The sequence below is a fragment of the Mus musculus genome, chromosome 9, assembly GCF_000001635.26.
Source record: "Mus musculus strain C57BL/6J chromosome 9, GRCm38.p6 C57BL/6J".
NCBI classification, from domain to species: Eukaryota; Metazoa; Chordata; class Mammalia; order Rodentia; family Muridae; genus Mus; species Mus musculus.
Genome location: NC_000075.6, coordinates 72952587 through 72978683, shown reverse-complemented (window position 1 = coordinate 72978683; position 26097 = coordinate 72952587). Strand labels below are relative to the sequence as shown.

At 45.1% G+C, this 26097-nt stretch overlaps 1 protein-coding gene and 1 non-coding gene across 6 annotated transcripts; both read right to left on the bottom strand.

Annotated features, from left to right (window-relative positions):
- Window positions 1-4994: 4994 nt before the first annotated feature.
- Window positions 4995-21312, bottom strand: Dnaaf4 (dynein axonemal assembly factor 4). 5 transcript variants are annotated; one of them, NM_026314.3, is made up of 9 exons: window positions 19687-19899; window positions 17955-18102; window positions 17293-17426; window positions 16544-16769; window positions 14448-14593; window positions 13406-13515; window positions 9499-9652; window positions 6606-6711; window positions 5617-6357 (listed from the first exon to the last, which is right to left on the bottom strand). In NM_026314.3, exons 1-9 carry the CDS (start codon window positions 19807-19809, stop codon window positions 6242-6244), a joined length of 1263 nt encoding a protein of 420 aa, NP_080590.3. In that variant the 5' UTR covers window positions 19810-19899; the 3' UTR covers window positions 5617-6241. The 5 variants fall into 5 exon arrangements, with proteins under 5 accessions (XP_017169026.1, XP_006511444.1, NP_080590.3 ...); XM_006511382.4 differs by lacking the exon at window positions 6606-6711 and having other exon boundaries at window positions 6274-6357; window positions 19687-21312; XM_017313537.1 differs by lacking the exons at window positions 14448-14593; window positions 16544-16769 and having other exon boundaries at window positions 4995-6357; window positions 19687-21312.
- Window positions 8976-9082, bottom strand: Gm23567. Its single transcript, XR_003948432.1, has one exon. It is a non-coding gene; the product is annotated as a U6 spliceosomal RNA (small nuclear RNA).
- Window positions 21313-26097: the final 4785 nt, after the last annotated feature.

Genomic DNA, 26097 nt, shown 5'->3' with positions numbered 1-26097 from the left:
AGCATTGGTTTGATCCCTGTCTTAGGTTGGTGACATGCCCAGGGAGTCTTATCACTGACTACCTCTCAGTCATGCCAAGCCACTCCTGGGGAGATTGTGTTTTGCTTGCGGCAGGTGCATCAAAAGGCCAGGATGTTGATTAATCTATGGCCAGATCTTAATTGCTGCAAGCAAGCCTCATGGGTGAAGGTAGAGGTCTGATCCCCAGTGTGCAAGCATAGGGGCCCTACACAAAACCATCCCTTAGGCTCATCACCCAGAGAGGTCTTGGCCAGCTCCCGTGTCGTTTTTCCTGGGGGAAGGGAACTAGGACACTGAACCTTCATGCAATCAGACATGCCTTCCACAGGATGCCAACAGCAAGCTATCCTCTGTGCAGTGCTTAGCCTCGCACCCCACGGCATAACGCAGCATAATTTCTTTTAGAGCGGCAAACCGAATCTGAGGAGATTGTCCCGCCTCCACTGCAGCAAAAGCCTACGCTACCATGGCGAAAGTGCGGGCCGCACACTCTGCACCTAACACTTGTGCCAAACACAAAACACACACACACTATAACAAGCATACATCCCAGGGCTCTCATCCCCGCTCATCTTCCCTGAAGCAAGGGATAGATAGCCAGAGGGGCTATCTCTTTAAGGGGAATTCAGGGATCAAAAAGCGTGGAAAGAATATCATGTCGAGCTGGTATCGGCTTCTGGAATACCGAAAGGATCTCCCATCTCGGCTCCATCCTTTGTGCTTGTGGGAATATCCACCACATCCACAGGGGCAACTGGATCAGGAGCCTCATTCTTGCAGCGTCTCACCAATCTCTCCGGCACCCAAAGAGGTTCCGTCTGGTCCTGTGGAAACACACAAACAGACCCTCTCGCCCACATCAACACCTGATCTACTCGATCCCCAGGGGGGATGGACACAATACCTCGTGGTGATGAGACCATAACCTCAATCACCTGTGTGACCATCTGGGGAGTCAATACGCCAAATCTCTGGACAGAAGGTCCACCTATAGGTGGCTGCTGAGGAGGCATAGGGAGGAGGCGCAGAAGCTAATTCGCCTTCCTCCTCCGCCTCAGCTCTTTTATTTTGTCCTTTCTGTCCACCTGATAACACTGTGTCTCCTTTCTTTTTCCTTTTTCTTTTTAAGCCCTTTTCCTCTTCCGACATACTTTCTTGTTGCTCTGTAAGGATTTTCTGACCTGTCTTGACTGCCTCTACACACAGTTTCAAACAGTAACAGAGTCCATATATCAGAACAAACAAGACCAAAACTATCAGACCTACCCACAAAGGGTCAATGGGAGAAAAAAGCATAACTACACAGCAAGGATCTATTGATCACTACACTGAGGTTATCATAGTTCCTTAACTTGTCCCCAAACAGTGAACCTTAACTTGTCCCAAAGCCGGGAACCTTTAGTTACCTTGTACCTGCTTCCTGGCAACGTTATATTCCCCTCTATTTTATCCGAGGTCCTTCCCAAACTCCTGGGTTACTTTGTGCCTACTTCCTGGCAACTTTATGCTCACCTCTATTTTATCCGAAGTCCTTCCCAAACTCCTGGGGTCGCAAGTTTCACTCACCGTGAACTTACCCTGCCGGCAACCACTGACTGCTGAAAGTTCTGAACTTGGTGGGGGAGTCGGTTCCCCGTACGGGCCACCAATTGTCGCATCTGCTCTCGCCAGCAAGAATGACGTGACCACCAGTCCTTCTAACAACAGTTTATTCAGTCTTCATCTTTCTTCTTTCTCTTCATCAGTACCGTTCCCCAGCTGAAGAGTTCTGAATCCACGCCGGATCCTTCTCAACAGTCTGTTTTACAGGAACACTTCATTAACCGCTCCTTCCCAGTGATGCAGTTCTAGATCCTTCCTGTAGCAGGGGGTCTTCGCTCTTGCCTGAAGATGTTTCTTTTCCCAGGTTTTCTTGTCCCGGGATTTCTCGTCCCGGGTCTTCTCGTCCCGTCCCGGGTCTCAGCACCAACTGTTGCGCGCGCTCAACTAGCCAGGAAGAACGATGCTGCAACAGGATCCTTCTGCACACGTTTATTCAGTCCTGTTTCTTCTTGTTTATATCTCTCTTGTTTATATCTCCCTTGTTTTTATATCTCCCTTGTTTATATCTCCCTTGTTTTTATATCTCCCCTGTTTATATCTCCCTTGTTTATATCTCCCTTGTTTTTATATCTCCCCTTGTTTATATATCTCTCTTGTTTTTATATCTCCCTTGTTTATATATCGCCCTCGTTTTTATATCTCCCTTGTTTTTATATCTCCCCCGAACCCTGGGCCTCTCACTCTTTTATACTCTCAGTTCCCATCCATGCACAGCAGGCCACGCCACCTCACCAGGCACGCAGCTTCAGCTAATCAGGGCAGCAGGGGCAAATCTCCACCAAATTGGATTCACCTGTATCCTGGTACACCTGCGCAGCACTCAAGATGTTTGTGGTTTATATGAGGAAGTCAGGTGCAAGTCATATGACTTAGCTGCAGTCTCTGGCTCCTTTAGGACTGCCGCCACACCTGCTCCTAACAGTTAAGAGCACAGACTGTTCTTGTTTTGTCCTGAGCACCATGGGAAAAGGGGAAGGGACTCACAGCCCCTATAATTCCAGCTTCCCAGGGATCATATGCCTCTGGCCTCTGAGGCATCTCCACTCACCAGTAAGTACCCACAGATACACACACAGACACACAATTAAAAATTTAAAAATAAATCTTAAAAAGTGTTCAAAGCTAGGCATGCTGGAGTTCACTTGTACCCTGAGGACTCTGCAGACTTAGGCACAAGGACCAGAATTTCATGGTCAACCTGGGATAACACAGTAGAATTCTTTCCAAAAAAAAAAAAAAACAAAACAAAACCCACCTGAGAATACCCCACTTTATAATAAAGTTACCTATGTCTACACTACCAAAAACCACACACAGACAGGTCTGGTGGCACGGGCCTATAGCAACCACTCAGGAGACTGAGGCAAGAGAAGAACAAATTCAAGGTCAGCCTGATCAACTCAGTGAGACCTTTCCTCAAACAACTATGTGAACTGAAGTTTCTAAGAACAGTCACACACCTATTTAAAGGTTGGTTGAGTTGGAATGTTACAGATTTACAAACAATCTTTGGGACTATCTCTAGTCCCCTTACTAGCCATTTATCCCAGCTCTGTATTTGACCTGGCATCCTGTGATTATGAGGTAGTCATGCCTTTGGAATGCATTAACTTGGTAGGTCATTGGTTTCCAACAACCCAGCAGCTAAGAATGTTTCAAATAGCACCTGAAGCCTTGCTTTACTGTGACCTGCTGTTCCCACCAGTGTATGGAAAAGTGCCTGGATTTGTGGCTTTTTTTGTTCTGTAACTATAAACTTCTTCAAACTATTTTCACATTGAAGCATGTTACTAAGGGCTGTATTAGTCGGGGTTCTTTAGAGTCACAGAACTGATGGAATGTTTCTGTATATTAAGGGAATTTGTTGTAATGACATACTACAGTGTGTAGTCCAACTAGCCCAACAGTACAAAGCTATGGATGGGAAGTCCAAGGATCTAGTAGTTACTCGGTCCCACGAGGCTAGTTGTTTCAGCTGGTCTTCTGTAGAAGTACATTCCAACGGATGTGCTGAATATATGGATCCCACTAAGCTGCAAGGGACTTTCATCATAGCACATGCTACTAAGTACACTTACTAAGACAAAGGAACATAGCAGCCTGGCCTGGTGGCTCACATGAACCCAGCATTCAGGAAGTTGAGGCAAGAGATTGCAAATTTGAGGCCAGCTGGGTTTCAAAGGGAGTTCCTGACCAGCCAGAGCGACAGAGTGAGGCCTTACCTCTAAAAGCCAAATATACGTATATTACCATTTAGCTGGGCATGGTGGCCCACACCTAAAAACCCAATACTTGGAAGGCTAAGAGAGGAGGATTGCCATGATTTCAAGACCAGCCTGGGATCCATAGCTTCTACCAAGCTAGCCCCCTACAAATGAGTGAAGAGGGGTCCGTGAGATGGCTCATCTCCTTGGCAGCCTCCTAAGCAAGAGGTGTGAATCACCACACCAGACCCAGCTCTAAGATATGGTTAAGTTTTTGTTTTTGCCTTTTTTTTTTTTTCTTTTTGGTTTTTGGAGACTGTGTCTTTGTGTAGCTCTGGCTGTCCTGGAACTCCGCTCTGTAGACAAGGCTGGCCTCTAACCCTTACAGAGATCCACCTGCTTCTGCCTCTTGAGTGCTGGGATTAAAGGCATATGCCACCACTGCCTGGCTATAGTAACTGTTTGTAAACCCAGCATTGGCAAGGCTGAAACAGAAGGACCACCATGAATTCCAGAAAAGACAGAACTATAAAAGTAAGACCTGTCTCACAACATCAAAATCTGCAAACTAAATTTGTTTTAACTTTCATTGGGATGAATTTTTTATGCTTTATTTACTGTGTGTGTATGTGAGTTTGTGCTCTGTTGGGATAACCTCCCGCCATGTACAGTGCATCAGTGTGAATGGTGCCCCAGCCCCAGTCTCCTCAAGTGTTAGTTGCTGTGCCTGAAGTGCCAGGTGCTGGTGGGATATGATATTGTCATTTCTATAGCCCACAAGACTGCTTTCTATTTATAAATGGTGCCCCTCACCTGCCGGAAAAGCAGGTAAATGATTCTGAGATTATCGAGTTAAAAGGCAACTGTCCTGGGGGAGGTGCCCAAAAGGGAACACCTAGAGATAGATCTGGCATAGTCCTGCTGATGATTGGTTCAGAAAGAATAAACTGTGAACCACTCCCACTATGCTAATAAGTTTTTTGTATCAGGAAGGAGGAGTGGATTTTGATGAAAATAACTGGAGGCTGAAGCTGGGGGAGGGGCAGGATGTGGAGAAAGTCAGTGAGCCACAGAGTCCCAGGGTGGAGATCTGGTAGGAGATTAGCTGAGTCTGGACAGCTAGCTCAGGACACTGCCCTCAGCAAAAAGGCCAGCAGGCTAATACTATAAAGATGTCTCCATGTCTTTATTACTAAGCCCCAAACATGACACCCAAAAGCAACTACAATAGTGCTCAGAGTGATCAAAGAAGGCATCAGATCCTTGAAGCTGGAGCTTCAAGTGGTTGTGAGACATCCAATGTAGGGCTGGCACTGAACTTGAGTCTTCTGGAAAAGCCACAAGTGTTTTTAACCATTAAGCTGTCACACTGGCCCTTGATTTTTTTGAGACTCAGTCTTACTATGTGGCCCAGGCTGGCCTGGAAGAAGGCCTCTTCATTGTATTTCCTACTCAGGAGTGCTGGGATTAAGGGCACACACAAGACCCTGCTCAGTTTTGTTTTCAACAACAGCCTATACCTAAGTTCAAAATATGGCTTAGGGACTGGAGAGGTTGCTCAGTGCTTAAGAGCCCTGGCTGCTTTTCCAGAGGGCTTGGGTTCAATTCCCAGCACCCACATGGTGGTCACAATAGTCTGTAACTCCAGTTCCAAAAGACCTGATGCTCTCTGCTGGCCACTGCAGGCACTGCATACAACAGTGGTACACATTCCTACAGGCAAAACACCCATACCCAGAAAATTAAGTATAAATAAATAAATCTCTTAAAAAAATAAGGTTTTCAGAGTAACTGGTTTTTCTGTTGTTTATTTCTTCACTTTTTCTTGAAACAGTTTCACTATGTAGCCCAGGCTAGCCTGGAATTCTATATCCTTTTACCCAGCAGACCCAGGGTTGGTATGCAATGTATATTATACTCTAACTGGTCTAGCCTCAAACGACAAATGATACAAAGAAAACTATGTGGTTATGTGTATCTATAAGTGACTAAAATTTGTTTACATATTATACCAAAGCCAATCATTTAGAATGAAATACTATATTTAATATAATAAGAATATTTTATATGCACAATCTTTTATGTGGAAATTCTATTCTGTAGATTCCTCAGTAGTATCCTGGCAATTTCAACAGCAACATCAGAGCCCAGCCAATCCCTGTGCCAAGATTGAGGACTCAAACAGCCTGTTCTCTGGCTTTCTTTTGTGTTTTGCATGCTGTCGAGCTCTGGCTGGCCTCAAGCTCATAGAGACTTGCCTACCTCTGCCTTCCCGGTACTGGGATCAAAGGCAGTGAGAGCTAGGCCATTTTCCCCTTGGAGATGATTCGTCAGGCACTGCCATTCCAAAGGCTCACTAGCGCGGTACTGTACAGAGCTACAGTACTTGCAGAGACTCCTGTGCCTAGCTGCCTCTAGTCACGAGACTTCAGTGCCGTCCCTTGAATTATATTCCGAATCTTCTCTGCATCGTTCTGTACAACTGTGTTGGCTGGGTCAATCTTAAGTGCAGCTTCATAATCTTGCAAGCCTGTATTGACATATCAATAATAATCAATAAAGCAAGTATTTCATAAATACCTGTGTTATCTAGACAACTTTTTGTCTTTCTGAAACAGGGTCTCCTGAAGCTTAAAAGACTTAGACCTTGCTGGGATTGCAGGTGTGTGCCACCACACATAGTTTATATGGAACTGGGAATCTAATGGCCTCATGCATGCAAGGCAATGAAATGGGTCTACTAACAGAGCTATGGCCATGCCTCCATCAGTCTCTTACCTTCAACATACAATTCTAGTTGACAGAACGCTGTCCCTCGTCGGACGTGTGCCTTCATTCTTGCATTGGCATTGTCAGCAACAGGTGGTGTCAATAACTCTAGTGCCTTTCAAATAATGTATATATAATTAGGGATTAATGAGATGGCTCAGTGGGTAAAGTGCTTGCTCTGCAAGCCTAAAGACCTGTGTTCAAACCCCAGCACCCACATAAAAGAAAAAAAAAAAAAAAAACAGGCATGGCTGAGTGTGCTAATGTCAGCTCTGGGAAGCAGAGACAGAAGGATCCCTAGGGCCGACTGGTTGGCAGGCCAGCCAGCCCTAGCTGAATCAGCAAGGCCCTGATCCCAGTGAGAGACCTTGCTTCAACAAAAAGGTGAGGAGTGATAATTAAAGAAGAAGAGTCTATGGTACAGGAGTGGACATGGGGGAATGAAAGAAGAAAGAGAGGAACTTGTATAATCATACTTTAACTTAACACACACACACACATTGCAAGTGTGAGGCTAGAAAGATGGCTCAGAGGTTAAGAGCACAGGCTGCTCTTGCAGAGGACCTGAGTTCAGTTCCCAGCACCCACATTAGACATCTTACTAATGTCTATAACTTCAGTTCCAGGGGCTCCAGTCTCATCCTTTGCATTCATGTGCAAATAACCGCCCAACTCTCCACCACACACAGACATACACATAACTCAAAATAAATCCTTAGAAAACAAAATAACGGGGGCTGGTGAGATGGCTCAGTGGGTAAGAGCACCCGACTGCTCTTCCGAAGGTCTGAAGTTCAAATCCCAGCAACCACATGGTGGCTCACAACCATCCGTAACGAGATCTGACGCCCTCTTCTGGAGTGTCTGAGGACAGCTACAGTGTACTTACATATAATAAATAAATAAATAAATCTTTAAAAAAAAAAAAGAAAAGAAAACAAAATAAGGTGACCAGTGTCTGAAGAACTCCACCAAGATTGACCTCTTGCCACTACGCAGGCCCAAAACCACATCCACACACATACTACATGTGTGTATAAAACAGTCAGGCAGAATGCTCTGCACCTATAGTTCCTGTGCCTGGAGCATTATTAAGCTGGGTGTAGTCACAGGCTTGCAATTCCAGCACTTTTGAGGATCAAGAGTGAAAGGCCATTCTCTACATACTAAGTTCCAGGACAGTCTAGGCTACATGAGATCCTGTCTCAAAAATAAATAAAACACTAAAAGTACAAACAAATCAATCAGCTGGGCCTGGTGGTACATGTCGATAATCCCGGGTATAGGGAGGCTAAGGCACAGAACAGCAAACTTAAGGCCTGTTCAATGTTAGCCAATGTTAGGCAATTTAGACCCGCACTATAAGTTATATTGGTAAATTGTCATGTGCTATTTGCACGTATTGAGAGCTGACTCAAGCATGTTTATTTCAAGATCTCCCAAAACTCCACATCCTAGGTCAGGTTCTCTAACGGAGAGAAAGGAAAATAGCTAAGTGCTGAGGCTGTGATTAAAAACATCGCACCCAGGCTGGTGAGTTGGCTCAGCGTGTAAGAGCACCTGACTGATCTTCTGAAGGTCCTGAGTTCAAATCCCAGCAACCACATGGTGGCTCACAACCATCTGTAAGGAGATCTGACTCCCTCTTCTGGAGTGTCTGAAGACAGCTACAGTATACTAAATATAATTAATTAATTAATTAAACAAAACAAAACAAAACATCGCACCCCTGAGAATGACTGGGTCTCAGGGTGAGCCATTCCCAGCAGAGCAGAGGTTACTACTGTTTATCACACAGCATAAAAAGGCCTGCAGTGGGTACATGAAGCAAAGTCTATGCTCTGTCTAGACACCTCTCAGTCAGGACGCCCAGTGTGACTCTCTCAGTGGAACTCCCCGTCACTGCTGCAGGATGTTGTCAGTGCCAGAGGCGATGATGTTTTACTATGCTTCACTTCCTGTCTGCTACTTGCTGATTGGTCTTTCACTTTGGCTCCCTCTTTGGAGACAGGAAGGAAGCCCGGCAACTGTAGAGCATCCTCTACACAGAACAAATCAAAAGGGAAAAGGGACCACACACAGCACAGCGCTTACCTCCAAAGGCAGAAGGGCTTAGCATCAACTTCTGGGGGCGGGGACTGAGTGCAGAACCAGCGCCTCACACTGGCTGAGCAGAGGCTTTACCATTAGGCTAAGTGCTAAGTCCTAGAGCATCCTTTAAACCAATAAAGAAGGCCTAGCAAAGGTAGGCCCGGGGCCCCACCCCACCCCCCTGCCCTGTGGATCGTGAACATGCTAGGTTCTATAACACACTTTTCAGACATCAGTAGTTTATTGTTTTAGTAGTCTAAGCACATTCCAAATGGAAACTCAAAAAGAAAAATTAGGAAATACTTCATGAATTTTTGTGTCATCCTTGCACAGGGACCATGATGCTCTTCTCTGCATCATTCCAATTTTAGCATGCGTGCTGCTGAAGTGAGCACACATTTCTCTCATTTGGTAACCTTGCCTGGAATTCGCCTGGCCTTGATCTAAGTGATCCTCTTCCTTCAACCCCTTGATGAGCCACTATAGCTGACTCTTCATGATAATCTTAAAGATATATATATAGATACACATATACATATATATATATACATATACATATATATATGGGTGTGTGTATTATGTGCATTGGTGTTTTACTTGCATGTATATCTACAGGAGGGCGTCAGATCTTGGAGTTACAGATGGTTGTGAGCCACCATGTGGGTGCTGGGAATTGAATCTGGGTCCACTGGAGGAGCAGTCAGTGCTCTTAACAGCTGATCCATCTCTCCTGCCTCAAAGCACTATATTTTTAAATGAAGTAAATACATAAACATATACACAACACACCCAAACAGAGAAATATACGTACCTTAGAAGAGTCCTCGATGGCCTTGTGTAGGTTTTTTAATTTGAGGTGGCAAGCAGCCCGATTCAAATACAATAATGGGATCTTACAGTTCAGTCGTATGGCTAAATTATATGCATCAACCGCTGCCAAATAGTTTTCTGTTGCAAACAATTTGCTAATGAGACAAAAAGAAAGGGCCAATTTAACATTGAAGCAGACATGAAAAAATAACATTGAGCCTACTTGGCACTTAGAGAGATGGTTCACCATCTGCCTTGTTTATTTCCTGTCAGATGGAGACCGCCTACTGCACAGACTCCAGCTTTCCACATACACCAAGCAAGGACCTTGAGTAGGGCAGATCCTCCCACCCAAAGGCTGCCCTCATTGGTTTAATGCAGCAGGTGTATGCCTATCTTTCTTGATAAAGGAATTTATTTAGGGATAGGAAAGGGGCTTAAACTGGCCTGAATGAAGCCGGTGACTTGGGCCTCAAGTTGGAGTGTGAAAAGCTGGTAAAACTTCTCCCCCTGCTGGATATGGAGGAGGAAAGCACACAGCACAAACGCTGCTGCTCGTTGGTAACCATGGGGAAACTGGTGCGGAGAACAGAAACAGCAACAGGAGGGAACAGCTCTTCATGACGTGAGGAAGCTGCTATGAGCGAGCAAGACACCCGTGTCGGTGTACCGTCAACACACACACAGCCAACACCAACCAGCCTGGTGGTGCAGACCTGTAATCCCAGTCATGTCACAGGCTGAGGTGAGAAGATTGCAAAATCAAGGTTTGCTCGGCCCACACAACAAGCTGAAGGCCAGCATAGGCAACTTAATGAGACACTGTCTCAAAATAAGGAAGGAATTACTGCAATCCCACGACGTGAGAGGGAGAAAGGAGACTGTGTCATGTGAGTCCCATGTCAAAACAAACAATAGGTGACATAATTGTAAAAAGGAGAAAGAGCAGGGGACATAGCTCAGTGTTATAGCACTTGTCTAGTTAGTGAGGCCCTTGAGCAAACCCCAACACTACAAAAATCTATTGGACGGACAGACAGAGTGCACAAGGCCAGCCAGCCAGCATCAGTACATCTTGGTAAAGAGACACATGCCCCTTTGATTTAGCATTAGAATGAAGCAGGGAGAAGCATTCTAAATATGATTTTTAAAGAATAACATGGACATGGTGCTAAAGGCCTGTGGTCCCAGGAGTTTGGAGGCAGAAGCAGGAGTGCTGATATGTCAGTTCAGTGGTGATGGCACACACCTTTAATCGCAGAGGCAGAGGCAGAGGGCAGAGGCCAGAGGCCAGAGGGCAGAGGGCAGAGGGCAGAGGGCAGAGGGCAGAGGGCAGAGGGCAGAGGGCAGAGGGCAGAGGCAGAGGCAGATCTCTGTGAGTTCAAGGCCAGCCTGGTCTACAGAGCTAGTTCCAGGCCAACTAGGGCTACACATAATTCTGTCTCAAAAACAAACCAAACCAAACCAACAAAAGCCCTAGTAAAACACATCCTCACATGCATGAAAGCGTAGGCTAGTCAGTCCAGCACTCGGGAGGCTGAAGCAGGAGAATCACCATGAGTTCAAGACCAGCCTTGCCTACACAGTGAGTTTCAGGCCAGCCAGGGCTGCAAAGTGAGAGCTTGTCTCAAACAAACAAACAAACAAACAAAAAACAAAGCAAAACAAAAAATAAAACCATAAACAAATACACAGCTTGGTGATCTCTTGCAGCATACGCAACTGATTTCTCCCTAGGGGATAAAAGTCCTCAAAAGGGAAGAGTGAATTTTCCCTCCTCCGCATTTTGTTAACATACTCTAAACACCAAGTACTGCAACAGAATAGGATAAGCTGTAAAACACAATCAATGGAAAACAATTACACCTGCACTGAGAAGACATCTTACAATAGCAAGTCTAACAAGCTTCTATCAGGAAAAGCAGGGTGAGGAGACTGGCCTGTCTCTATAAACTTTAGTTTATTTCAACACAGTAGCAAAGGTAGGTTTCCTGGCCCTGCTCTGAAAGCATTTAGGTACATGGGTTAAAAGGCAACTTTCAAAACGATGAGTGTAGACTGGGCTACAAGAGACCCTGGCTCAACAAAATAACAAGACAGTTCTCCATGGATCTCCTGTGACAATCTGGGGGGGGGGGTGAGGTGGGGTGGGAGGGGTGGGATCTACAGGTTGAAGCTAGGACTTCATGTGTCATACGTGGGAGGCATGTTCACCAAGCAGGACTCACAGCAACCTGGCACTATCCTGTTAGAAGACACTGTGTAGCACTTAACCTTGGCAGAGACTGTCTCTTAGGAAGCAGGGGACAGATTTATGCAAATAATAACAAACATAATAATCCCTTTGCAGAACAAGAGTTTACAGGTTTACTGAAATCTTTTTACACAAAACTTTCATTCTTTTCTTTTTTCTTTTTTTTTTTTCTTTTTTTTTTTGGTTTTTCGAGACAGGGTTTCTCTGTGTAGCCTTGGCTGTCCTGGAACTCACTCTGTAGACCAGGCTGGCCTCAAACTCAGAAATTTGCCTACCTCTGCCTCCCAAGTGCTAGGATTAAAGGCATGTGCCACCACTGCCAGGTTCAAATTTTTCATTCTTAAGGCTGTCCTCCCTCAGCTGTGGTGGAGGGCTACTGTGAGTGAGTATTCCACTCACCTGGCCTGCCTACACGCTGGCTCCGAAGGACTAGACCTGCAAAGGGGACCTGCAAGTGTATGCTGCTTGCATTTGCTCCCTGGGAGCCAGCTGCCTTTTTTGGGTTAGTTTGTTTGCTTGCTTGCTTGCTTGCTTGCTTGCTTGCTTGCTTGCTTGCTTGCTTGCTTGCTTGCTTGCTTGCTTGTTTTGAGACAGGGTCTCACTATGGAGCCCTGGCTAGTCTGGAACTCACTATGTAGATGAGCCCTGCCTCAAATTAAAGGTGTGTACAACACACCCAGCCTCACCATGCTTTTCAGACAGGGTCTCTCACTGGGCTCTGGGGCTCCTGACCAGGCTAGGATGACGAGGCTAGGATGACTGGCCAGTGAGCCCCAGGGATCCACCTGTCTCCTCAGAGCTGGGATTAAAAGCATGCATCATAATCCCAGCTGCGCACAGCACATCTCTCTCTCTTTCCCCATCTGTACCAGCAGGAGCTGCTTGGTCTCAGAAAGATGACACTAGGTGACTTGTTTTTGAAAGCTGTAGGTGTGCTTATGCACATAAAGATGGCTATGGTATCACTAGTGACAGACTCTTTGAGGGTCAGTGTACATTCTGATGTTGACTGAAATGTCATGTGTCTAATTGTATGTCCCATGGGCTCCTTTTTTTTTTTTTTTCTGGAATACTCTATGAGAAAAAGACAGTCTGTATGTTGCCCCTGCTGGTGTGTGACTCACTATATAGACCAAGCTGTTTCTGCCTCCAAGCTCCTGGGATTATAGGCCTCTTTTTGTAGCATTGGAGTTTGAACCAAGGACCTCACTAACTAGACAAGTGCTATAACACTAAGCTTTGTCCCCTGCCCTTTCCCCCTTTTTAAAATTACTTCACTTATTGTTTGTTTGGACATGGGGCTCACATGGTACAGTCTGGGGAACAAAGCCTTAAACCCCAGATCTCCTTTCTCCCTCTCAAGTAGTGAGATTGCAGCAATTCCTTCCTTATTTTGAGACAAGGTCTCACTAAGTTGCCCATGCTGGCTTTCAGTTTGTTGTGTAGGCCAAGCAAACCTTGCTGAGGACATTTTTTTTTCAATTGATGTTCCCTCTTCCCTAATGACTCAAGCTTGCATCAAGTAGACATGAAAGGACCAGCACATGGCCTGCCTACCCCAACAGCATAGCATGCACACTCACAAACACAAGGTCCAGCTAGTCCTGGAACATGATGAGCCCAGTGTGGGATGCAGGACACTCAGACAACTCACTTTCCCTTGTCTTTCAACCAGTCTGGATTCCTCTCTTCTTCTTTTAAGTCAAAGAACTCAGGAAGGTCAGTGCTCATGGCTCTCCGTGCTTCTGCTTGTTTATGCAGCCACTACAATGAGAACGCAGTTTGGTGGTGGACACTGTCTATGCTGGCTAGTGCTGTCAACCCATCTATGCTGGCTAGTGCCGTCAACCCGACAGTATATGGAAATCACCCAGGACGTAGGCCTCTAGAATACCTGTGGGATTATCCTGATTGCATTACTTAATGTGAAGAGACTCGTTTTAACTGTTGATGGAGCCATTCCGAGGGCAGGGGTTCCTGGACTGTGTTCATGAGGAGAGGTATAGAAACAGGAAACATGTATGGCCCCCATACACAATGAGAAGTCATTCTTGCATTAGAACTCTGTGCAATGCTTGCTGGTCTTTACTTTTTAGAGAGAAACACATCAAAGAACTTCTTGTGATATTTCAGTTGATTCTGGCCACTTCTGGTTTCTGCTGGATTGAGCCAGTGCTACTGTTTCATGTTTAGTGCTTGCTATTGAACCAGACTGCTGGTACCCTGACAGTGAAGAGTGGACTCCCGCAAGGAACTACTACGAAACAGGTCCACAACGCCCTTTTTCTACTAACCTTCTTTCACCCCCCTCTCTGGTGGTAGCTAGAAGGGAGGTTAAATCATTTAAGAACACTGAGTAAAGTAGGTTTAGAGGAAAATCTAAGCACTGTCTCAAACAAAAACAAAGAGAAAAACACTAAAACAAAACATGCAACACAAAACAAAGGAATACAAAACCTAACTTGTTTTGTTCTCCTTTCCTCCTCTCCTTTCTTTTCTTTTCTTCCCTTTTCTCTTCCTTCCTTCCTTTTTTTTTTTTCCTCTTTCTTTTTCTGGTAGGATCTCTCTCCATAGCTCTGGCTGTCCTGAAACTCACTAATTTCCATAGATGAAGTAGGGAAGGCATTCCACCAGCGGTGACGCTGACGCTGACACTAGCTGAAGTGGTGACTGCCTTACTGATATTGTGTGCCTACCTCCTCCTCTTCTGCGACTTGGGATTCCCGAAGTGCTGTTGGGAACACTCGAGGGGTAAAGCTGATTTGAATACTGCCAGCGGAGCGAGGCGCAGGGACTCTGTCTTCCTTTAACTTCTCAGGAAATATGTTTTCCCAATTCCTCCCTTCAAAAGCAAAGGCATCCAACAAGTCATTTATTTCTCACTTCTAACTAACACATTGACTTTTAAGATAATTATACACCAAAGCTAGTTCTAGGATTAATAACAAATAATAATAACAATAACAAAGAAGCAAATAACAAAAAATAAATAATAAAAAAACCACAACAACAAAACCCAACAAAATAAAACAAGGCAAAGCTAGGCCAGTGAGACAGGCCTGAGGGTAGATGCTTGCTGTGTAAGCATGGCACAAAGTGGAAGGAGCTGGGTTGGGCAGTGTACACCTTAGTCCCAGTACTCGGGGCAGAAGCAGGCTGGTCTGTGTGAGTTCAAGGCCAGACTGCTCTAATATAAGGAGGTTCAGGCCACCAGGACTACATAGTGAGCAAAGTGAGACCCTGTCTCAAAAAAAGGGGGGGGGGAGGGGAGGACACAACAGGACAACAATTCCACAGAGTTGTCCTCTGACCTACTGTGGCACACTTCCCCCCCCCCCACACACACGTCATACACAAATACTTTTCTGGGGTTCCCTGTTGAGTTTCTGTCTCGTTCATATCCACTTTGGGGGAGGCACACTAGGCAAACCTATGACTGACATGCACACCTCCTCCAATCTCTATGCCACACAGCAGTATCTCTACACACTTCCTAAAGAAGGGTGCTTTTCACCCATCACAGAGAACAGTAAGGAAGCAGCCACGATGATAGTGAAAGGCAGACAGTCGCATAAGGGGCTCAGCAGATTCAGAGGCTGCCCAGCCTGGACAAGGGGAATGAAGCCAGGTGCTAGGATGTCATCTACAGACAAGGAAGGATGCTGTTAGTTAGAAACGCCAACATACCTAAATATGACGCACAGGCTTAGAGGCAAACATTGAAACAGGTGGGAGAGGATTTCAAGAAACAAAGACTCAGAGTAATATACTTTCGAGAAAAAGGAGTGCATATAAATAAGAAAAGGAGAGGCTGGAGAGAAGGCTGAGCAGTTAAGAGCACTGGCTGCTCTTCCAGTGGATCAGGGTTTAATTCCTGGCACCCACATGGCAGCTTACAGCTATCTGTAACTCCAGTTGCAGGGGATCCAACACTCTCACATAAATATGCATGCAGGCAAAACAGCAATGCCCATAAAATAAAAACAAACTATTTTTTAAAAAGAAAGAAAGAAAAAGTAAAGACATTAAAATAAATCGATATAGGGCATTCAGGACAGCCCTGGACTACATACAATGCCTTCTCAAAAAAAAAAAAAAAGTGTGTGTGTGTGCATGTCTATGTGTGTCTCTGTGTGTGTATGCCTGCGTGTGTGTGTGTTGGATTTAGCTCGGACTCTATAAGCTTGCCTAGAAAAGCAGAAGGCCTTGGACTTGGTTCCCAGCACTAAGGAAAAAACAAACTTGTTTGCGGCATGGTGCCACACGCCTAAAATTCCAACACTATCCAGGTGGAGGCAGGAGGATCAGAAGTTCAAGGTCTTCCTCTCTATGCATCAAGTTTGAGGCCAGCCTGGGCTACAGGAGAGGAAAATGAAGAAGGTAAGTGAGTTGCCCGTCTTTTCCCTGGTTGCGTCCTTACACCAATTGTGTGGCTCCTTTCCTCTAGCCAATCCTTAACTAGTTCCCAGTGTCTGCCCTGTATTTTGTTGTTCTTTTCAATGCCTCTCTACACTTGATGTTTCCAGTTTGTACAAAATGACTACAGTGTGCCCAGTAAGCCATGTGTGACGGTGAATCCCTACAAGCCAAGCATTTGTGGTTGAGGCCAGCGTATCACATTCCAGGAGGTTCAGACCTACACAGCAAATCCTGTCTCGCCCCTCAGCAAAGGTCTTCCATCTTACGTCTTTGTGTCTTATTGCTCATTTTCGGTACACCGGAGCATGGCCTATGCCTGCAAAAAGATTTCTAAAAAGAAAGGAAGGAAGAGAAAAAGACAGGGGCGCCACACCTCTTGTGGGGAGGCGAGTGGGTGGGGCCTTCCGGGGCAAACCCCGAGGTTTTAGAGCTTTGGTCTCTTCAGCTTGCTTTCCCTCGAGCGGTTTCTCCTTCCTCTGGACTCTTTTTTGTCCGTCAGCTTTCTTTTGACATTCTTTCCACGCTTCTAATTCGCTAGTTGCCTTTTTCCGTTCATTTTCTTTCATATCTTCTATTTTTTTCCTCTCTTCTTCTTCAATCTACAAGCATTTTAATTAGCAAGTTCTTTAAAACATTCAAAAAGCAGTGGCTGTACAAGTGGGATGCGTTTGAGTGTCTGAGCCTTGGGATAAGAGCCTGGGTTTCAGTTTACACTAAAACAGTGGATCCCACTCGTGTTTGTGTGTGTGTATTTTTGTGTGTGTCCGTGTCCACACCTCCCCCAACCCACTAGGCTTCATGTAGGAGGCTCAGTGTCTGGTGGGGGTGGGGGAGTGACACGAGAAGTGGTGGGACAGTACACAGGTCAGTGGCCAAGAAGCTGAGGACCTAACTCGTGAGCTGCAGTAGTTGATCATTTGCCTAGCACTCCATCTGTAAACCAAGCTGGCCTCTGACTCTCAACTGCTGGCTGTTTCACCACAGTTGCTGATGGCTGCGACTTCTGATCCTCCTGTTTCACCCTCCTGAGGAGCCTGGTGGCCTGCACCCCCACTCCTGGCTGCACTACTTCTCTGACTCTGGCTCATCGGCACCTCTAGTGCCCTGGAATCTGTCGCTTACCTTCATCATCTCGCCTAGTGCGTATCTCTGGTCTTCTCGCTTGGCAACAGCTTTTGCTTCTGTGGCCTCTTTTGCTTTCTCCTGTGCTTGCAAGATAGATTTTTCTCTTATTCTCTGCATCATCTCTTTATCAACTGGAATATAAGGAAAAGTACTATGACGGGATTATGAATTTTTTTTTTTTTTTGTCTTTCGAGACAAGGTTTTTCTGTGTAGCCCTGGCTGTCCCAGAACTCACTCTGTAGACCAGGCTGGCCTCGAACTCAGAAATCTGCCTGCCTCTGCCTCCCAAGTGCTGGGATTAAAGGCATGTACCACCACCGCCCAGCATTAACTTGCTTTATTGAGGAGAGAAGCACTTATACTGATCTGGATAAGGCTTCTTTAGATCTAATTCCATAAAATGTGGAAACCTGATGGAGACAGCATCTTTTATATGGCGCAGGGTGGTTTAGCACTGTGATCCTCTTACTTCAGCCTCTTAAGACCTGAGACGTGTAAGCAAGCATCACCTGGAGTCACCATGACAACCGGAGGGGGAAAAATATTTTTTGAGACAAGGTTTCATGTAGCCCAGCTTTCTGATATTGGCTTACAGGTACATACTGAGCTCTCGTGAATGGCACCCAGCTCAAGTGAACAACTTTCACTTAAAAACTTACCACCCGGCACAGAAAGGCTATCCCACAGAACTGGCTCCTTTTTATACAATGTGAAAAGAATCGTGTCATTTCCAATCTTGGCTTTGCTCTTCCCATCATCTATAGGAGCATAGAGAAACAGCTCAAATAAAAATGGAGGAAAGTTAACCTGTTCAGACGAGAGAGAGAGAGAGAGAGAGAGAGGCATTGAGTTAGTTACACAAATTAAAGACACTGCCATCTTAAAAAAAAAAAGCTGGAGAGACAGCTCAGTGGTTAAGAGCACTTATTCTTGTAGACAACCTGGGTTCTGTTCCCAGCACCCACATGGAAACTCCCAACCCTCTGAAATCCAGTTCCAGGGGATCTGACATCCTCATCTGAACTCCTAGGGCATCAGACAAGCACATGGTACACATTCATGCACAGAGCCAAATCTGCAACACACATCAATAAAGGTAAATCAAAAAAATTTACAACCGTTTATTCCAGAAAAAAAAAAAAAAAAAAGCAAACATGCTAGGGTGGGGACATAGTTCCTGGTGTGGTGTCCCAGGCCTGTTATCCGGGCACTCAGGAGGTAGAAGCAGGGTGCTCAGACATCCCAGGCCATTCTCAGCTACGAAGTGAGGGAGCCAGTTTGAAGCCAGCCCTCCCCTTCTCCATCCCGGTGTGTGTGTGTGTGTGTGTGTAAAATGTTTCTCAAAACCCCACTGAATTTATTCCAGGCAGCATAATTTAGCAAAGCATATGAGGACGCAATAGATGAAAGCAAATCTGGAACCTGAATATGTCTAGATGACACCACACTGACAACAGATTTGTTTTTGTTGTTGGTTTGGTTTTTTTGTTTTTTTTTTTTAGATATTTTTGTTTGGTTGGTTGGTTGGATGGTTGGTTTTGTTTTGCTTTGTTTTTTGGTTTCTCGAGACAGGGTTTCTCTGTGTAGCCCTGGCTGTCCTGGAACTCACTCTGTAGACCAGGCTGGCCTCGAACTCAGAAATACGCCTGCCTCTGCCTCCCAAGTGCTGGGATTAAAGGTGAGCACCACCACTGCCCAGCTGTTGTTTTAATGACAACGTTGTGCGCATGTGTGTGGGTCTGAGTGCCATGGCACGCAGGAGGAGGTCAGAGAATTGTGAGAAATTGGTTTTCTCCTTTCTGGGGACGGAACTGCAGCTGTCAGGCTTGGTGGTAGTGCATTAACTCATTGGCCCATCTCAGCAGCTTTAGACTTGTTTATCAACTTTAAGTTGAGGTTTAGCCAGGGATGGGAGAGCATCCCATTAATCCCAACACTTGGAAGTCTGAGGCAGGAGGATTGCCAGTGTGGGCTACAGAATAAGACACCCTCCACCCTGCTCACACCCCTGTAGCTATTGGGGCTGGAGAGATGGTTCAGTGGTTAAGAGCACTTATTCTTCCATCCTGCGTGGCTCACAACCATCTGTAACTCTAGTTCTAGGAGATCTGACCCCCCTCTTCTGGCCTTCGCAGGCATTTGCACACACCTGATGCACACTCATGAATGCACGCATTCATACATTTAATATATACATAGTTACTAGAGATGTAGCTCAGTGGCTTGGCATACACAGGATGCTGGGTTTGATCCTTAGCATAACAAAAATAAATTAATTAAGGGTAAAAAATGTAAATTAAAAATTAACTTTAAAAAAGTAAAGCCATGGACACTCTACAAGACAGCTCCTGCTCCCGGGGCGCACAGCAACTGCATCTCCGCCCCGCCCACCTTCAGGTAACTTTCCCCACAGAATACGTCAGCATCGCGCACGCAGACGCCCCGCAAAGGCAGCGACAGGAAGATCGTGGCCGGCGTCTGCTGCCAGCTGAACTCGCTCACTCGCACTGGCATGGCGGGACCAGGGACTGCACAGCCACTTTACGTCGCTAGGAAGCCGATCGGGTTGCTAGGGAAGCGGGGATTGCGGGGTTGCCATCACTTCCGGCCCTTAGGGTCCTTCCGGGTCAGGGGTCCAGTAGGACCCTCGGTCTCCCACTATGTTGGGTATTGCAGTTGTCGGTAGTCCTACTTGAGTCTGGAGTATCTGTGTCCCCGCTGCCTCTGAGAGAATGAGGACGAAGTAGAGCAGAACACGGAAACGAGAGGGCTCGGGGACAGGAGACTGCCGTGCGCAGGCACTGCTTCCCAGAGGATCCGAGTTCGAGGCTCAGCACCCGTGCTCGGCGTCTCTCAAGCGCCAGGAGCTCCAATCTGATACCCTCTTCTGGCTTCCGAGGGCACCGCACTCACACGCAGGCACAACTTAATTACATACAAATAGTTTAAAGTGACTTTTTGCTAAAGGAGAAGAGAAGCTGTGGTGTGGCTCCCTGGGAGAGGCTGGGTTGTATTCCCAGCTCTGGAAAGGAAAAAGCTTGGAGCTTTAGGATGCAGAGGGATATGGGTCGGCAGAGCTGGAATGTGTACATTGTGACAGCAAGGCACATTTAGAGTCAGGACGTTTGGTTTGCTCTGACCATTTGCTGTGTGGTAGCCTGTAATCTCACGACTTGAGCAGAGCCCTCAGTTGGAGACCCACCCTGATAAACACAAATATTCTGTCTCAAAATACAAAGCAACGTTTGATGTTCAGGGGCTGACGCCGTCACCCATCCTAGGAGCACTGGTGTGTACATTCCCTTAACCCTGGGAAGGGACCTAAACTTCAATTTTTGAGACCCAAAAGCCTCACAATAAACTTTGCTGCAATTCCATAGTAGGATCTATTGGATTTAAACTGATCCATTTCCCAGTAGCTTACACTGGACTTCAATAATACACACCGAACTTCAGCTGCCAAGAAACTTGAAGGCCGTGTAGTTCAGCCCAACGTCTTTAGTGCCATGTGCATTGTTAGCAGAAAAATGACTGAGATCTTTCATTTATTCTAAATGCTCCTTCTACACTACTTCCTTAGGCCCAGTTTCTACATTACGCGAGTCTGATGTGAATGATAAATGTAATTAAGTACTAGAGAAGTTATTTGCACATAGAATGCTGCATTTTAAACTAGAAAAAAAAAGTTTGGAGAGCATTTAGGGAAATGTTTAAACTCCAGCATAATTTATTGCAGAAAGTTTAGGATCAGTAGAGTTGGTGTTAGTATCTCTCCCTTCCTGATCCTGACCTGTTTTGTCAGCAGATCATTATCTCAAACTTCTGCTCCTTTGTCAGTCCTTCTGAGCAGAGAACCTAACATCCTGCTGATTTGTTTCACTTTCATCCTGCTTTTTGCCATTTCCCTCTTTTTATTCTATTCTTGTTCCTAGCATGTTGTCTCAAGCTCTTGTGTCTTTTCTGGCTTCTACAGGCACTGTATACACACACAGACACACACACACACACATACACACATGCACATACTTAAAAATAAAAAATTGGGGCTGGTGAGATGGCTCAGTGAATAAGAGCACCGACTGCTCTTCCAAAGGTCCTGAGTTCAAATCCCAGCAAACACATGGTGGCTCACAACCATCTGTAATGAGATCTGGCGCCCTCTTCTGGTGTGTCTGAAGACAGCTACAGTGTACTTACATATAATAAATAAATAAATCTTTAAAAATAAAGATAAAAAAGAAGTCAGGCAGTGTGCCAACACACCTTTAGTCCCAGTGCTTGGGAGGCAGAGGCAGGCATCTATTTCTGAGTTCGAGGCCAGCCTGGTCTACAGAGCAAGTTCCATGACAGGCAAGGCTGCACAGAGAAATCCTATCTTGGAAAACCAAATAAATTATAAAATACTAAAGGACTTGATGGGCTGAGGAGGTAGCTCAGGTGGTAGAGAGCTTGCTTAGCATGCTCAAAGCCCTGGGTTTAATCCCAGCATCACACAAACCAGGTAGGTGTAGCTGTGTGTGCTGAAATCCTAGAACTTGCAAAGTGGAAACAGGAAGACCAGAAGTTCAAAGCTAACTTCTACTACATACTAAATTTGAGGCCAGCCTGGGCTGCATGAGACCTTGTCTGAAATAAAATACAGCAGAACTATCCGGCAGTAGTGGTTCATGCCTTTAGTTCCAGCACTCAGGAAGCAAAGGCAGGCAGATCTCTGAGTTCAAGGCCAGCCTGGTCTATAGAGGGAGTTCCAGGATAGGCAGGGTTACAAAGAGAAACCCTGTCTCAAAAAAAAAAAAATCAAAAACAAATAAAAGCAGAACTGATGTTTATCAAAAAGCATAATATTGTTAATTTTTTTATCTAACATATTTCTTCAAAGCTTTTCAACCCAGGCGTATAAGCCATCTCTCTGTAGCTGAACAAGCTGAGCTCAGCACACTGAGCAGGAGGGAACAGACTAAGGGGAGAAACGCCTTTGTGAAAGGGGTTGGAATTTGGGACAGCCTAAGAGAAGGAAGTTTCCAACTAGATTCAGCGCTTCCAAAATGGAGGCAATCCCTTTGCTTATCCCACACCATGCTATATTTGACATATTAGATATTTTAGGCTAAAGAAACTTTGTCGTCGTCCCCCCTCACCCCCCCATCCCCCCACCCCCCAGTTTTTTAAGACATGGTTTCTCTGTGTATCCCTGACTGTCCTGGAACTCACAGAGATCCACCTGCCTGTGCCTGTGCCTCTGCCTCCCTAGTATTGGAACTAAAGGCATGTACTACCATTGCCTGGCTTAAACTGAAGGAATGTAAGAAAGACCCTTTAACTGTCTATAACCCAGTCTTCTCTGAGACAGATCTCATACGATCCTTGTGTGAAAAAAAAATGTCCTCCTTAAGGTCTCCCCTTTTCTGAAGAGAAGGGGAGGAACAATGGGTGTCGGGAGGAGGGATGGGGGTAAGGACTGGGAGGAGAGGAGGGAGGAGAAACTGCAGACAGATAGATAGATAAAAATAATGTCCTCCCTTAGGGCCTAAAGAGACAGCTCACCAGTTAACAGCATTGACTGCTGCTTTACAGAGAACCCAGCACCCACAAGGCAGCTCATGACTGTCTGTAGCTCCAGGTCCAGGGAATCTGATGCCCTCTTCTGGCCTCAAAAGGCACTGCATGCATACGGTGCATAGACAGAGGCCAGGCAAAAGATTCCTACACATAATATAAAATAAATGAAATCCTTTAAACCTGGAAAGCACCTAAATATTTCTAAAGTAAATACACAAACAGAATATTATATAGCAATACAAACAAGCAAATTATTGCTGTACACTAAATGATGGCTGAAAAAAGGAAGTTAAAAAAAAAAAAAAAAAGGATTCTTAAGGAGCCAAGCCTGATAGCGTGAGTTCAAGCCCCAGGACCCACATGGTCAAAGGAGAGAACCAACTCTGGCAAGTTGCTCTCTGACCTCTAATACATAAAACAAATAAGCATCGTATATAAAACAAAAGGTTCTTTTTAAAAATTACTATTCATTCGTTCATTTTAGAGACACCATGTAGTCTAGGCTGACCTGGAACTTGCTGTATAGCTCGGGCTACTGATTTGCTGAGCCCTCTCACCCCACTGTTTCCCTACCCCTCTTTCACTATGTAGCCCAGGCTAGTTACATAATGAAACTCCGTCCTTCTGCCTGGAATACATATGTGACTCCACATCTGACTTACTAATGCCAAATTTTAAAAATTTAAGAATATATGGCATCTGTTTGTAGCCCAGGCTGGCCTCACACTCACAGAGACCTGCCTGTTCTCTGCATCACAAGTGTTGGAATTAAAGGTGTGTGCCATCATGCCCACTAAGCCGTTTCTTTTAAAATTTATTTGTGTTATGTGTTTGGGTGTTTGCCTGTATTTTTGAGTACCATGTTCATGCAGAGCCCACAGAGGCCAGAAGGGGGCATCAGATTCCCCTGGAACTGGAGTTACAGAAGGCAGTGGTGAGCTGCCATGTAGGTGCTGGGAATTGAACAACATTTGGAAGAGCAGCGAGTGCTCTTACCCATCTCTCTAGCCCCTCCTAACCCCACACCCCCAAGCCCCCACCTCACACTTCCACCCTGCCCCAAACCACCTTCTTGATCCTGGTGTCTCCCTTGCATGGCAAGTATTTAGTTGTATCTTTCTGCATTGCATACAATATTAAAGTCACACAGATTTAACCTTCTACCTCATCTCTGTTCTTTGAAGAAAAGAAGTGTACATAGCAGGACCTGACCAAAATTCGCTCAATCAGTGTCAACTCCTGGCAACCTACGGGCCAGAGCCTCCCTTAACCTGCTGATGGTTCCACTTCATTCAAAGCCAATGCACTCACACTTACCCCTCCTAATGAGAGAAAGTTCAAACTCTTAAAATAATCAGGTCTTCTCCTTAAAAACTACCTTTATTCAAGAGAATCTGGAATAGAGTAACACCAGAGGAGACAAACTGACAAGTTGTTCAAGAAAGCCTACATTCAACATTTCCACTAGCAGTGAGTCTAAGTGTGACAGTCCTTGCACAGCACAGATGACACACGTGTCTCCCTGAAAGCAATGGTGACAAGACCGTAGTCTGATGGGAAAACAGACTCTCTGCTTGTCTTAAAACTTTAGACTAGCCGGGCGTGGTGGCGCACGCCTTTAATCCCAGCACTCTGGAGGCAGAGGCAGGCGGATTTCTGAGTTCGAGGCCAGCCAGTGAGGTCCAGGACAGCCAGGGCTATACAGAGAAACCCTGTCTCGAAAAAAAAAAAAATCAAACAAAACAAAACAAAAAAAAAACAAAAACAAAAACAAAAAACTTTAGACTAAAACACAAAGGTGGGGAGGCACGCTCAGTGTTAAACTCCTGCATGGTGTTGGGGGCGGAAGGGGGTTGAGCAGAATGGAGAAACTGTACAGGGTCAGTATCTCCTAGGAGAGATACTTAAAATTCCAAATGTATTGGATTTAACACTTGAGAGACTTTAAAAAAACTATCCACATTTGACCAAGTTCTATCAGTTACTGAGCTTTCAGTTTCTTTGAGAAGTGTAACCTGTGTATGAGCCATGTAAAGATTATAATTTGGAATGATCTAGTAATCACTTTATTATTTTGTTGTTATTGCATTGTTATTTTGAGGCTGCCATCATACTCTGCATACCTGGATGGCCTGGAATTCACTATGTAGACCAGGCTAGCCCCAAAATTGCAGGAGATCCTCCTGCCTGCTTCCTAGTACTGAAACAAAAGGTACGTACTACCGTGCCCAGCCCTGATGACTTTATTAATTCATAGTACTACTTCCTTAAAGCTTTATGAGTAAATAGAAACACCAAAGCCCTAAAGAGGCTGTTTGTTAGATTAAACCCCTAAGATGTGCTACTACATTTTTTTAACACACACACACACAAAGGCCTAGGAAAACATGGACATTCAAGTCAGATAGAGCGGGATTGGTCACCATGTAGCATCTTTAAGACTGAATGAGGGGTATTGCTATTCCATCCTGTCAACCTAGCACAACCAGCATATGAAGGTCTGATGCAGTCTCTGATACATGAACATAACCTAGGTTCACATTCACCTGTTAATGTGTTCAGTAGTGTAGAATAGTCTTTCTAAGCCAGAGCAGTTCTGACTGGTGCAGTCTAAACCAGAGTGTTTTAGAAAGATAATGCAACTTAAGCATGCACCAGCATTTGTTTATACTTTACATTTGTATATGCTTAATAGAATTTCAAATATGCAAATTTGCAGTGACCAGATGTCATTGGTTACAATTTCTTTGGGTACTAGTTTTAATGATAAAGACTTTAAAAATATTTATTCCTTATTAATGGTGTGTGTGTGTGTGTGTGTGTGTGTGTGTGTGTGTGTGTGTGTGTGTTGTTTGTGCTCACTTGCATACATGCACACACACACGCAGATGTCCTTAGAGGGCAGAAGAGTTTTGGCTCCCCTTGAACAGGAGTAACAGTTGTGAGACACCCAATGTGGGTGCTGGGAACTGAACTTGATTTTCTGGAAGAGCAGCAAGCCCTCTTAAGGGCTGGATCATTCCTCTGATTCCATCAAAGAATGTTTTTAAACTAGTGTTCTTAAATAAATACCTCAAAAATAAAAGATGAAAATGTGCTTCGCTAGTTAAATATTTTTAAAATCACGATCATGCATCTCAACACCACACCTGTCATCATACAGCACAAATGAATAGGACATCCTATTTGTGTGCATGGTCACAAATTCTACATAAGCGAGAAGCATTTTATTAATAATTGTCT